Source organism: Vicia villosa, unplaced genomic scaffold (assembly GCF_029867415.1).
Source record: "Vicia villosa cultivar HV-30 ecotype Madison, WI unplaced genomic scaffold, Vvil1.0 ctg.000469F_1_1, whole genome shotgun sequence".
Taxonomy (NCBI): Eukaryota; Viridiplantae; Streptophyta; class Magnoliopsida; order Fabales; family Fabaceae; genus Vicia; species Vicia villosa.
Genome location: NW_026705226.1, coordinates 859,656 through 873,171, shown reverse-complemented (window position 1 = coordinate 873,171; position 13,516 = coordinate 859,656). Strand labels below are relative to the sequence as shown.

The 13,516-nt window shown below is 38.6% G+C and overlaps 1 protein-coding gene across 1 annotated transcript; it reads right to left on the bottom strand.

Moving 5' to 3' along the window:
* Positions 1 to 417: 417 nt before the first annotated feature.
* LOC131628635 (uncharacterized) lies at positions 418 to 3,330 on the bottom strand. Its single transcript, XM_058899465.1, has one exon. The coding sequence runs from the start codon at positions 3,328 to 3,330 to the stop codon at positions 418 to 420; it is 2,913 nt and encodes a 970-aa protein (XP_058755448.1).
* Between the last annotated feature and the right edge of the window lie 10,186 nt (positions 3,331 to 13,516).

The following is a 13,516-nucleotide window of genomic DNA, read 5'->3' as shown; positions in this document are numbered from 1 at the left end:
CGCAACAAGATTCGATTTTCCAGGTTTGTATGAAATATCAAAATCAAATCCTTGTAGCTTAGCTGTCCACCTTTCCTGTTCTGGTGTTTGAATGCGTTGTAGTAGCAGACTTCTTAAGCTCTTTTGATCCGTATATATATGAAATCGTTGACCAATGAGATACTGACGCCACTTTTTCACAGATTCTGTGATGGCGAACATTTCCCGAACATACACCGAAGAAGCTTGCATACGAGGACACATCTTCTTGCTGAAAAAAGCAATGGGGTGACCTTCTTGGGACAGAACAGCACCGATGGCTACACCAGAGGCATCCGTTTCAATTGAAAATTCTTTTGTAAAATCTGGTAAAGCCAGGACCGGCATGTCGGTCATTTTCTGTTTCAGTTCTGTAAAGGCCTTGGCAGCCTCTGTACTCTAGTTGAAATTAGTGGAACGCAATAAATCGGTGAGGGGAGCGGCGAGAGTGGCGTAGCCTTTAACAAATCTGCGATAAAACCCGGTAAGGCCTAAAAAACCTCGGAGCGTCGAGAGTGAACGTGGTGTTGGCCAATCCAAAATGGCCTTCACTTTTTCAGTATCAGGTGCGACTCCTCCTTTTGAAATAATGTGTCCTAAATATTCAATCTGTCTTGCTGCAAAAACACACTTAGGTAGCTTCACAAAAAATGCCTGCTTTTGTAACAACTCTAAAATAACCTGCAAATGTGTTAGATGCTCCTCAAAATTAGCACTGTAAATTAAAATATCATCAAAGAAAACAAGAACAAATTTTCGTAGGAAAGGACGAAGTAATTCGTTCATAGCTGATTGAAAAGTAGATGGCCCATTTCTGAGGCCGAAAGGCATTACAAGGAATTCGTAATGCCCATCGAAAGTTCGAAAAGCTGTTTTATACGTGTCTTTTGATGCTAATCTGATCTGATGGTATCCTGAACACAAGTCTATCTTGGAAAAAATGGTAGCGGAACTGAGTTCGTCTAATAGTTCATCAATAGTGGGTATGGGAAATCTGTCCTTTACTGTTACTGCATTCAATGCTCTATAATCAACACAAAATCTCCACGTTCCGTCTTTCTTTTTGACTAATAAGACCGGTGATGAAAAAGGGCTAGTGCTAGGTATGATTGTGCCTTCTTGAAGCATCTCTTGTATCATTTTTGTCATGGTTTCTTTTTTTGAATGAGGGTAGCGGTAGGGTTTCACATTGATGGGTGGTGTATTGGGCAGAAGGTTTATATGGTGGTCATGCGGTCTTGGTGGGGGAAGGCCTTTTGGATGTTGAAAAATTGATTGAAATTTGGTCAAAAGTCTTGTAAGGGGGGTGGGTAATAAGGTTTGGTTAGGTGGGGCAGAAGCTGGTAGTTTAGATGTGGGGGAAGTGTTCTGAATAGGTTCCATTATTAATAAGTGAAAAGAGGCAATGGCATCGGTGTGGATGAGTTGGCGTAATTGGTGGAAAGAGGTATTTATGGGGGTTGAGTTGGGATCACCGGTGAGAGTTAGGGGGGTGTTTTGATGTTGAAAAGTGAGAGAGGGAATTGAAAAATCTGCTTGAATGGGTCCCAGTGTTCTAAGCCAAGCCATTCCTAGAACAATATCAGCACCTTCAATCGGTAGTAAATAAAAAGGCAAGGTGAAAGGTTTATTTTGAAGCAGGATTTGAACATTGTTGCAAATTCCCTCACATTGAAGGTGGGATCCATTGCCAACCATGACAGAAAATTGGTTGATTGGGGTGGTGGGGAGGTTGAGGTGCTGAGCAATTCGGGGCTGCATAATGTTGTGAGTACTACCCGTGTCTACCAAAACCATAACGGTTAACCCATGGATTTTTCCTTTGAATTTTAATGTTTGTGGGTGGTAATGGCCTGTTAGAGCTTGAGGGGATAACTGGAAGTAAGTATCACTAAAGTCTGCCTCCATAGGAGGTTCTTCCAAATTTAAATTTTCTGGTTCAACACTCACTCCCTCCTCATCAGCCAAGAGTATGAAAAATCTGTTTGTGGAACATCTATGTCCCGTGATGAATTTCTCATCACAATTGAAACAAAGGCCTTGGGCTCGTCTCTCTTGTAGTTGGGCTTGGGTAAGCTTGCGGATGGGAAATTTAGGTTGTTGTGGGTTGGGGCTTTTTTGAGTAGTAAGATTGGGCTGAGCCGAAGAAGGGTGTGGTTTGAAATTCTGGGTGGTTGGGGGTGTGGGAATTGGTTTTTGGAAAGTGGAAAAAGGTTTAGTGAACTTTTGTTTGGACTCTTTGAGTTTAGACTCAATTAATTTGGCAAGCCCAATTGCTTGGGAAATAGATGTAGGCTTATGGATAGCTAATTCATTTTGAATATCCATATGTAGGCCAGAGATGAAACAATTTAGAATAGCTACAGCAGGTAGCCCCACCACTTGGTTTCCAAGTTGCTCGAATTTTGTTTGATACTCCATAACAGAACCAGTTTGCTTTAATTTAAATAATTCAGCTTGATGATTTTCAAAAGTAGAAGGACCAAAACGTAATTCTAAAGCTCTTGTGAAAGATACCCAATCAGTTAACAAACGATTTTGGTGCATCCACTTAAACCAACCTAAAGCATCACCCTTCATATAAAATGAAATAAGAGATAAACGATTTTCTGGTAGAAGATTATAAAAACTAAAGAACTGATCCGCTTGAAATAACCATTCCAATGGATTAGACCCATCAAATAAAGGCAATTCAAGTTTTGGTGAACGCAAAGGGGGTAATGGGGGTATGTGGGCTAGCTGATGGTATGGGTCTGGTTGTGTGATTGGGACAAATGCAGATTGGGGTGTGTATGGGGGGTATGGAATAAAATGTGGTGGTGGGGGTACAGCGTGAAAATTTGGGGGTATAGATATAGTGGGCTGAGTGGGGGAAAAAGTGTGGGTTACGGGTGGTCTGAAAACAGAATGGGTCGGGGTAGCAGTGTGGGTAATGGGTGAGTGGGTGGGTGTGATCACATGGGTTAAAGTAGGTGACCCAAAAGATAAGGAAGAGGGTTGTATACCTGATGTGCTGCCACCAGAATGTGCAGAATGGGTAGGTATAGCAGCTTGTTGTTCTTTTTGTATGGAAATTTTCTGCAGAGCTGCCATAAGAGCTTGGTATTTTGACTCTTCCTCAACTTTGTCATTCTCTAACCTTGTATGCAGCTGACCCACTTGTTTGGAGATCTCTTCATGAACTTGAGCAAATCTTACATCCATTTGCTTTTGTGTCTCAGCCATAGCATTGTTTAAGTGTAATGAGGACATTTGTAAAGCTTCTTCTAAAATCTCTTTAGAAGAGGGGTTTGGGGGTTTTGGGGGAGCCATGAGAGGGCTTGAGAAAGGTAAAGGAAAGCACCAATGATAGATATGTGTTCAATAACCCTAGATCTAGAAAGCATTAAAAGACAATAAGATAAAATCAACTTTTCTTCTTGACATAATATGGCAGCATACAATGTTTAAATAGTAGTAGGGTTTGTTCTACTACATGGGCCATGGGCTGAAATAGATAATAACATAAAATAACAACTTGATTAAAAATACTAAATGGACCTCCCTCCCTAGTTCAAACGAAGTCCTTTAGCCAAACAGCCTTCTTTTTAATTCTATTGGGCCGCTTCTTATCAAAACCTCAATCAAATTATCCAACCAGCATCGAAACATCATTACAAACACAAAAACATAATCAAATGATATTAAAATTGCACGTAGGTGTGAAATCGAAGTTGCAAATTTTTGATACGAAAAGCGCCTTAGCTTGCTCGATTATGGAAGCTTTGGACGTCCGTGATGATGATCGCTGATGAAAGCTGGTTGTCTTAAAGACATGGAGACGGAAGTGCCGATCCGAGAAGGGGGTTCTGTGCGCGGTTTGGCAAGCGGCGTCGGAGATCTGATTCCCATTTAATTTCTGCATAAAACAAAAGAGCAGCACTATGTACAACATAAGTTATTTAGCACTATGTACAATATTATGTCAATGAATTTCAATCAATGTTGCATTAAAATTTGCCAATTCAGGTTGTTGTTGTTAACTTTGCGTATGGTAGCAACATGATGATACAGTTGAAGCAGAGTTTGAGTTTTTGAAATTGTGACAATCAAAAATTGGTACGTCTAAAGGAGGCAGATACTATGTACACGGGTTAAAATCGGTGTCCTCCCCTAATATATACAAAAATAGTCTATTTATATTATTCAAATAAGGGTTTTCTACACCCAATAGACCCATTACCTAATGATCCAACATCAACTAAACCTAATAATCCTAATCTAATAATAATAATAATTAATAATAATAGTAAATAACATAATAATAATTTTAATAAGACTATATATAATTACTAAAACCTAATAAAAATAATAAACCTAATTAATCCTAATACTAATCCTATTAATATTAACAATAATAAATATTAATAATGTTAAATGCTAATAGTTAGTCATGATAAAATAATAATAATCGAAACAGATGTTAGTAAAACCCCAAAATACCCCCACGAATGATAAACCCTTGTAATAATCGGGCCCAGTGTTTGGGTCCTGAACATCTCTTAATTATGCCTTTGTTTTAACTCAACCTGATTCATAAGAGAGCACGGGTTTGACAATAGAAATGTCAAACCCCATGACTCTTAATTTTGAACCTTGATGGATTAACAGACGTAGATTTGATCGGGCAAATTTTGGGGTATGACAGTTGCCCCTGTTCAATCTTCTTAAACCTGAAGATTCGGATAGGCACGTCTGCCTATCGTGATCTTAAAGGTAGAAGATGATTGAACACTAAAAATGCCCTGAAATTTGCTTTTGTCGGGAAGAAGTTCTGCGGGGGATGGGCTTGCAGATGCCACCCAAGGTAAATACCATTTCTCAGGATGTGAAGCAGATGCTTCCGAAAGGAACCACTTGCTTTGATTGTAGTACGGCCTAAAAAGGCAACCTGAATTTTATGCAATGTTATGATGCATGTAATGTATGATGCAGTTAGCTTCTCAAAATGAATGTATATGCGCTATGTATGAATGAGGTATATTAGTTGAATGATGCATGATTGTCAGTTGAAGTATGTTAGTAATTCTGAAAAGAAAGATAAAACCTTTGATTGTTATTGATGATGTTTTGGAGAAGATCACTGCCGAGGGACTAACGTGATAAACCCAATTGAAGTATTGTTGCAGAAACAGGGAAAATAAATCCCTATTTGCAAGGAGACGTAGCTTTATATCACTGCCAGGGGACTAACGTGATATTACATAACTTATTGCTGCTCAGGGACTAACGCAATAAGTCATGATTTGAATTGGAATAGGATTTGAAATAGGATTGAGTCTCGGTTACTTCCAAAGGACTAACGTACCAAAGATACTCGGTGTCATATCACTGCCAAGGGACTAACGTGATAAGACATAACTTATTGCTGCTCAGGGACTAACGCAATAAGTCATGATTTGAATTGGAATTGGATTTTGATGTAACAGTCAGACGGGAACTGACTACCAGACGGGAACTGGATTTAATGTAACAGTCAGACAGGAACTGACTACCAAATGAGAATTGGATTTAATGTAACAGTCAGACGGGAACTGACTACCAGACGGGAACTGGATTTAATGTAACAGTCAGACGGGAACTGACTACCAAACGAGAATTGGATTTGATGTAACAGTCAGACGGGAACTGACTACTAGACGGGAACTGGATTTAATGTAACAGTCAGACGGGAACTGACTACCAAACGAGAATTGGATTTGATGTAACAGTCAGACGGGAACTGACTACCAGACGGGAACTGGATTTAATGTAACAGTCAGACAGGAACTGGCTACCAAACGAGAATTGGATTTGCAAATGAAAATTGGGCTTTATAGTATATGAATGTACCAGATGATATGCATGGTTTGATGTTGGAGTGAAGGGACATGATTAATGCATGACAATGATTTATGATGACTTGGATGTTTTGATTGATGTAGTGAGTGGAACGAAATAATGTCTTCTATAAGACTACCCAAAAAAGGTTTTTGGAATGGATAATGGATGTCTTAGATAAAGGCCACCTAAAAAGGTTCTTAGAATGTCTTAAAGAAGACTACCTGGAGAGGTTCTTGAAAAGGATGACAGATTGTCTTAAAGAAGACTACCTAAAAAGGTACTTAGAAAAAGAATGTCTTGGAGAAGACTACCTGAAAAGGTACTTAGAAAAAGAATGTCTTGGAGAAGACTACCCTAAGAGGTACTTAGGAAAAGAATGTCTTGAAGAAGACTACCTAAAAAGGTTCTTGGAAATGACGATGATTGTCTTAAAGAAGACTACCTCGAAAGGTCACTTTAGAAAAATAATGTCTTGAAGAGGACTACCTGAAGAGGTTCCTATAAAGGATCGTGAGATTTGTCTTAAAGAAGACTACCTAAAAAGATATGGTATGATGTATCAACCAATGTATGTAATGCATGATTTATATGCATTTGCATGATACTCCGATGATAGGTTGTTGATAACCAAAGCGTATATAGCTCGCTGGAGTTGTAGGTTTGTTGGATGCTAGCGCGACTTCCTAATCCCTGTTTTTTTTTAATTTTGAAGATCGTAGTTAGGAGAAAGATTTGTTCGAGGTTGTAAAGTGTGAGAGCGCCTTTTCCTTATGTTATGCGCCTTGCCCCGGTTTGACCCTTTGAATTACTCCACGCCTTTGAATTTTCGAAGTCCTCCATGTCTTTCATCTTTTGGCAATTCGCACCTTTAACCTTTTCGAGGTTCACCACACCTTTAACCTTTTGAATTGTTTGCCTTATGGATCGGATATCCGATGCCCCAATGTTTGGTAGAAAAAGATGCTTGTGATCTCCCATCCATGAAGGAAGTGCCCCGAGAAATAACCTTGTCATATGCCTCGATGTTTAGATTGAAGAGTATGCCCTTGATCTCCAGGATATGGAGGACTATCCATAGTGTTCTATCCTTTGTATTTGCATTCTTCCCATGTTTGACATGCCCTTGTTTGTTATTGCTTCGAGATGTGCCCCCAAGTCGATTGAACCTTAGGAAGAATGCCCCCTAGTAAATAGGATTTTTTGATTGTATGCCCCTGTAACCCTTGAAATTTTGCCCCTGTTTAGGAGAACCCCCTAGATGTGGTTCCCCCCATTCCAGAGTCTTTATTAGAAAGGATCACCTTTGATTAACCCATTTTGAGATCTCCTCGATGCTAAGTGTATACTCGCATATGACGTTGTACCATTTGAGAAGTAACTCCAATGCAACGTGTATGCAAGTTTTGAAATCGAAGTCCGTTATGAATTAGGACTGGATGATTTAGAAATGAATGCTTGAAGAAGCGCAGTGGTTAGAAATAGTTTTAACAAGGCTAAATACCCTTTTTGGTCCCTTAAGTATACCCTTGGGTCCATTTTAGTCCCTCAACTCTAAAAAGTTCCAAACTGATCCTTTAATTGTTCTAAAAGGTGCACGTTTATCCTTTCTGTCAAATAAGGTGTAACAAACGTTAAATTATCCTACGTGGCATGTGATGTGGAAATGTTTATATGTTTTTTTTTATTATATGTGTCTCTTCCCAAATTGGCTTCGTCCCCAAATTCACATGTGCTAGGGTTCACATTTGCAGAACCAAATCTCCTCTTCTTCCTCAACGAATTCTTCTTCCCCAGTTTCTAAGGTTGATTAGGAAATGAAGTCTTCTTCCTCAACGAATTCTGGAGAATGTACATACGATTCTTATGTGAAGAAATTTGGGAGTGCAGAAAGGATATTGCGATGGAAACCCAAATGTGGCTGTGGAGACATGGCTACTCTACGAAGAGCTTCAACTGTCACGAACTATGGGCGACAATTTTGGGGTTGTCGTAATTATAAGGTAAATTAACTTGTTTAGTCGCATTCCATCTCTTTGCTTTTGGTCTGATTTGAAATTATTGTTGAACGACATAGGGTTCAACACAACCTGGATGTGGCTACTTTCAATGGTTCTATGATGATGCTGAGGATGAAAAAGATCACTTTCTGAGGAATCAAAAGAGTAGGTTGGAGAAGCTTGAACATGATATTGATGCTGCAAAAATGGAGGTCGAGTGTTTAAAGAAGAAGATTACAGAAATGCAAAATCAATCGAAGAAGAGCATGAAGATAGAAAATTTTTGGAGGAGTCTGTTTTGTTTACTTTTAGTTGTTGTTGTTGTTAGGATGTTGTATGAAGGTCAACCAGTTTAACATAGGTTGTTGTTAGTTCAGATGCTACACTTTGGGTTTGTGTTAAAAAAAGTTTGTAACAGATGTATACATTATGAGTTTCCCATTTTTGGGTCAATTTCATTTAAAGGTTGATTTAAGTGTTTAAATTATGAGTTTCCCATTTTTGTTATGTTTACATCTCAAGCTTAATAACTGCAACAACCATAAGGTTTAACATAAGGATTGACATTGTTGCTTAACACCAACATAAGTTGTCAAAACACTAACAGTAGTTACATCAGTTTCATAACATAAAATATGCTACATAATTAACATATGCTTGTCCAAAAAACTAACAGTAGTTGTCCAAAAAGATGCTACATAAAAGATGCTTAAGAGTGTTAATTCATAACATAACAGTAGTTGTTCAAAACATAAACTAAATTTTCCAGCTTGGGGTGGCTCTCTTGGTAGGAGTTGTCCTTCTTGTTGTTGGGCCTACAGCTGTTCTGGCTGCATTCAATCTTGTTGTAGGACCAGGTGGTATGAAAGGGGTAGCTGGCCTCCTGACCGGCAACTTCTTTGATTTTGAAGGGACTTTCTTGGACTTTGCTTGAGATGCTTGAGATGCTTGAGATGCTTGAGATGCTTGGGCAGTGACTGGTTGGGAAGCTTGATTAGGAAATGCTTGAGGTGTTGCTTGAGATGCTTGGGCAGTGACCGGTTGGGAAGCTTGGGCAGAAACTGATTGGGAAGCTTGGGCAGAAACTGATTGGGAATGTTGGGCAGAAACTGATTGGGAAGCTTGAGTAGTTGAAGGAACCTTACATGTAAGCTTGTTGTGACCTGGTTTTTTACACCTGCTGCATGAAACAATAAATCCAGTCCTTCTCATTTTTCTATCAGACCCGTCAATTTCACCTTGCTCTAAATTCCTTCTCTTTTTAGGCCTTCCAGGCATTTTCCTATATTTTGGGGGCAGAACATCAGGGTACTCTGTTCTTACCCAAAGATTAGAGCCATTAACTGGAAAAATAACAGGTTTATAGACCTCTACATATCTTGACTTTCTATAATAATCAGGTATGTAGTCATCAACCTTATGATTCCTACTCTTCATGGCTGAAAGTGAATGCACACAAGGTAAGCCTGTCAGCTCCCATCTTCTGCATGAACAAACTCTATCCTTCAAGTTGACTGTGAACTTTTCTGCAGAATTTTCAAGATGCCTCACTTCAAAGATATGCTCATCAGACATCCTAACAATACATACAATAATCAGAACTGTTCCACTGAGTTTAAAAACAATAAACAAAAATGGGAAAACTGAGTTTAAATACAATACACAGAAATGTTCTAATGAGTTTAAATACAATACACAGAATAATGAGTTTAAATCTAATGAGTTTAAATCAGAAATGTTCTATACCTGACTAGCCACATGTTTGTGTATGAGTCTGTTTTCTCAATCTTCCTTTTAATGTTTGGTAGCACTTCTTCATCTGCTAGCCTTTCAAACCTCAACCTGTTTGTAGCCCACCTCTCCATCATATATGTTCTGATTTCCTCTACCATGGTTATCAATGGTTTGGACCTAGAATCCAATATGACACTATTGAAAGCCTCTGACATATTATTCAGAACAGCATCACACTTGTTATGTGTCTTGAAGTATGATCTACTCCAAAATCTTGGAGGGGTGCTCATCATGTGCTTGTAAGCTTCCACATTCACATCCTTCATTACCTTCATCTCCCTTTCCCAAGCCTGGTAATAAGTAGACTTGGCAGCTTTCCAGATAATTTCTTTAAGTTTTTTTCCAGGATACCTCTTCCTAAAGTTGTTGTATAAATGTCTGACACAAAATCTTTGTTCTACCCTAGGCAGAAGCTCTTCCATTGCAGGCAATAATCCCTATGCAAAGTGTATAAGAAAGGTGTATAAGCAAAATGTAAATGCAAAATGTAAATGCAATATGAATCATACCTTTTGTTGATCACTAATAAATGTGTGTGTCAGGCACTCTTCCCTTCCACCAAGGTCAGCAATAAGCAACTCCAAGAACCATGTCCAGCTATCCTTGTTTTCACTCTCCACCACTGCAAATGCTATGGGTAACATTTGATCATTTGGATCTCTACCAATGGCTGCAAGGATTTGACCTCCACAAAGTCCTTTCAAGAAACATCCATCAAGCCCAATGAAATGCCTGCTTAATTTGAAACTTTCCTTACAAGCAGCAAAACAAATGTACAGCCTTCTGAAGTGAATCCTATGATCATCAAAACCTTCTTGAGCTGGTTGAACATTCAATTTCACAGTTGAACCTGGGTTTGCTCTTAACAACTCATGGCAGTAGTCATAAATCCTTGTATAATCCCCAAGGAAAGATCCATCAACCATGTCTCTAGCTGCAAACCTAGCTCTTATAGCCTTTGTCTTGTTGACCCCCACATTCCACTTTTTTTGAACCTTTTCCTTTATGTCTTTCAACTTCATTCTAGGGTTGGTCTTAAGTGAATTTTGTATTCTTTTGCTCAACCATTTAGTCTTCAACATCTTCACATTATACTCTCTACTGCAATTATGAAAGTCTACTATCTTTCTTAGTTGCCAAGTATCCTCATTAGGCAACTTAGCACAATATGCTTCCCATTGACATCCTTCTTTACACCTAACCCTCACCCTTATCTTGTCATTCTTAGTGTACCTTAGTTCTCTTCCAGATTGGATTGCATAAGTTGTAATTGCTTCTTTAAATTCATCTTTTGTGGTAAAATATATTCCCACCTCCCACTTGTAGTTGGACATATCCTTTTGTTCCTTGAATATTGGAAACTTCTTTCTCTTAGCTTTACTGCTATCATCACTGTCACACTCACTTTCTAGATCCTCACTTTCATTATCACTGCCTTTGAATTCATTTTTGGTTTCTTCCCACTTTTCCTTACCTTTTTTGCCTTTTTCTCCTACATTATCATCTTCAAGTAGGTTACCAACTTCTTCTTCCAACTCAGTTTCATACTCATCAGAGTCATCATCGAATACTACCTCCATTGCACTATCATAATTGAAGTCTTCATCTTCAGAGGTATTATAACTATGCCCATCATCAACCTCCCCAACCCTTTGTCCATTATCATCAGTATCTACTGCATCCTTATCCCTTCCATGATCAGTATCTTCTGCATCCTTATCCCTTCCATGATCAGTTGGCAATTCAGTTTCATTCCTCATCTCCTCAAGCACAACTTCAGTCTCATCTACAATCTCATCTACAACCTCATTAAGTGGTATTTCATCAAGGGGTATGTCATCTATTGGTACCTCAGCAAAATCAGGGTTTGTCAATACGTGCTGAATAAAGATGTCAACTCTAAGGTGAACCCTGTAGAGATCAGCAATCTCTAGGGCACCTTTGTCATCAACTAACAGATTCATACCCTCAGTAGGATCCCTATAGTATATCTTGTCTATGGCCGGGTAACCTAATTCCTTAATAGCACCTAACAACTCAAAGAAGCTCCACTTATCCGCATCTACCCTCAATCTCGCAACCTCACCCCCTTCATAAACATCGTGTTTCTCATCAGTGAACGCACCACTATGATGGATTGTAATGTTCAAAAATTCATCCATTTCAAACTAAACCCTAAATAGAATCGAAGAAGATGAAATGAGCATACAAATTGAAAAAGAAGAAGATGAAAATCAGCAAACAAATGAATTTTATTAAACCCTAACTACCAAATCAGTTAGCTGAAAAGCATACAAATCAGTTACCTGAAAATCAACGGTGTCTTTGTCTTCGTCTTCGTTCCCAGAAAACCTTCAACTTGTCTTCGTTCTCAGAAAACCTTCGACTTAAGTGAAAATGGCTGATGCGCTGCACTAGGGTTTATACATACCCCTTTTTCCTATTTCTGAGTTACTAAGTGAGAATCACAAATATGTTTAGAAAATAACACTTAAGTGAAAATATATTTTCCATGTCACAATTTAATTAATCAAAAATAACACGTGGATGACACCTGGGTAAAATCATTGACTTTGACTAACGGTTTGGACAGAAAGGATAAACGTGCACCTTTTAGAACAATTAAAGGATCAGTTTGGAACTTTTTAGAGTTGAGGGACCAAAATGGACCCAAGGGTATACTTAAGGGACCAAAAAGGGTATTTAGCCTTTTAACAAACATAGGAGTCAGTATAACAAAATCCTGCTTAATATGCTTTCGTAGTTAACCTTGCCTCAATTAGGACTTTTGAATGTTGTAATTTGGCCTGGTTCACGGTTTTAAGAAACAATGGATACAAGGCTCAAAATTTATTTAACCCCCCTTTTCTCCTTGATGTTCTCCAGATCCTAAAAATTCACCTAATCCAATGGATGTGCTTTGTATGTAAGAGAATCGTTTCGGTTTCGATGTTGAGTAAAAGCCTTAGTAGAGATCCAAACACCGATGGAAATCGTTGTAGAGATTCAAGCATTGATGGGAAGCTTTGATGACTTAGCAGTCACAAGTTTATCCTTTGTATTTCACCTTTGTTTTGTTTTTATCCCTTATTTTTGCATGAACCAATTCCTTTGAATTTGATCCATCGGGATGCCCTAATTTTTTCCTAAGTCGTTTTGTTTTCTTTCATGGAATTTTCCATTTTGACTTAGCGGGCGCTTTTCCTCCTTTTTCTTTTGAATACTCCTTTTGAGATTCGATCCTTGGATATTGAATGTTGTGACTGTCATGCTAATTTTGATTTGTAAGCTTCGACTTTGATACTTCCTCGATCTTGATGATGTATTGGGGAAGAAGATGTTGTGAATGTTATCTCCATGGCTTCCTCAATCTTGGATGAATGCGAGGAAGAAGATATGCTTGAACCTTTGCTTGATCCTTATGCTCGGACCTTTGCTTCATTGATTGATTCTCTTGACAACTAAAATACACCATTGAATTAATCGAAATCTACCCTGCCCCTGGTTGAAATCAAGGTTTATTTGAAAAGTAGAAACAAAACTTCAACTCCTGGCTCGAGGGGGTGACGAGGGATTAACATCCTTATATCTCCACTGTTTGGAAATTGAAACAATGCCTGTACATCTTCGGCTCGGTCTTACCTTGAAAGCATATGTTTAGCTGGACTTAGTTATTTGTATTCGTCATTCTCCCTTAAGTTTGTTAATAATCCTAAAACCTGGAAAGTCGTAATAGTGAGCGAAACGAATTGACCCCAAAACCTGCATGGTTATCCCATTAGAATTGCTAATCCGAAGGTACAACATTTTATCTTGAGTAACACTTAGGGATCATAGGGGTTGAA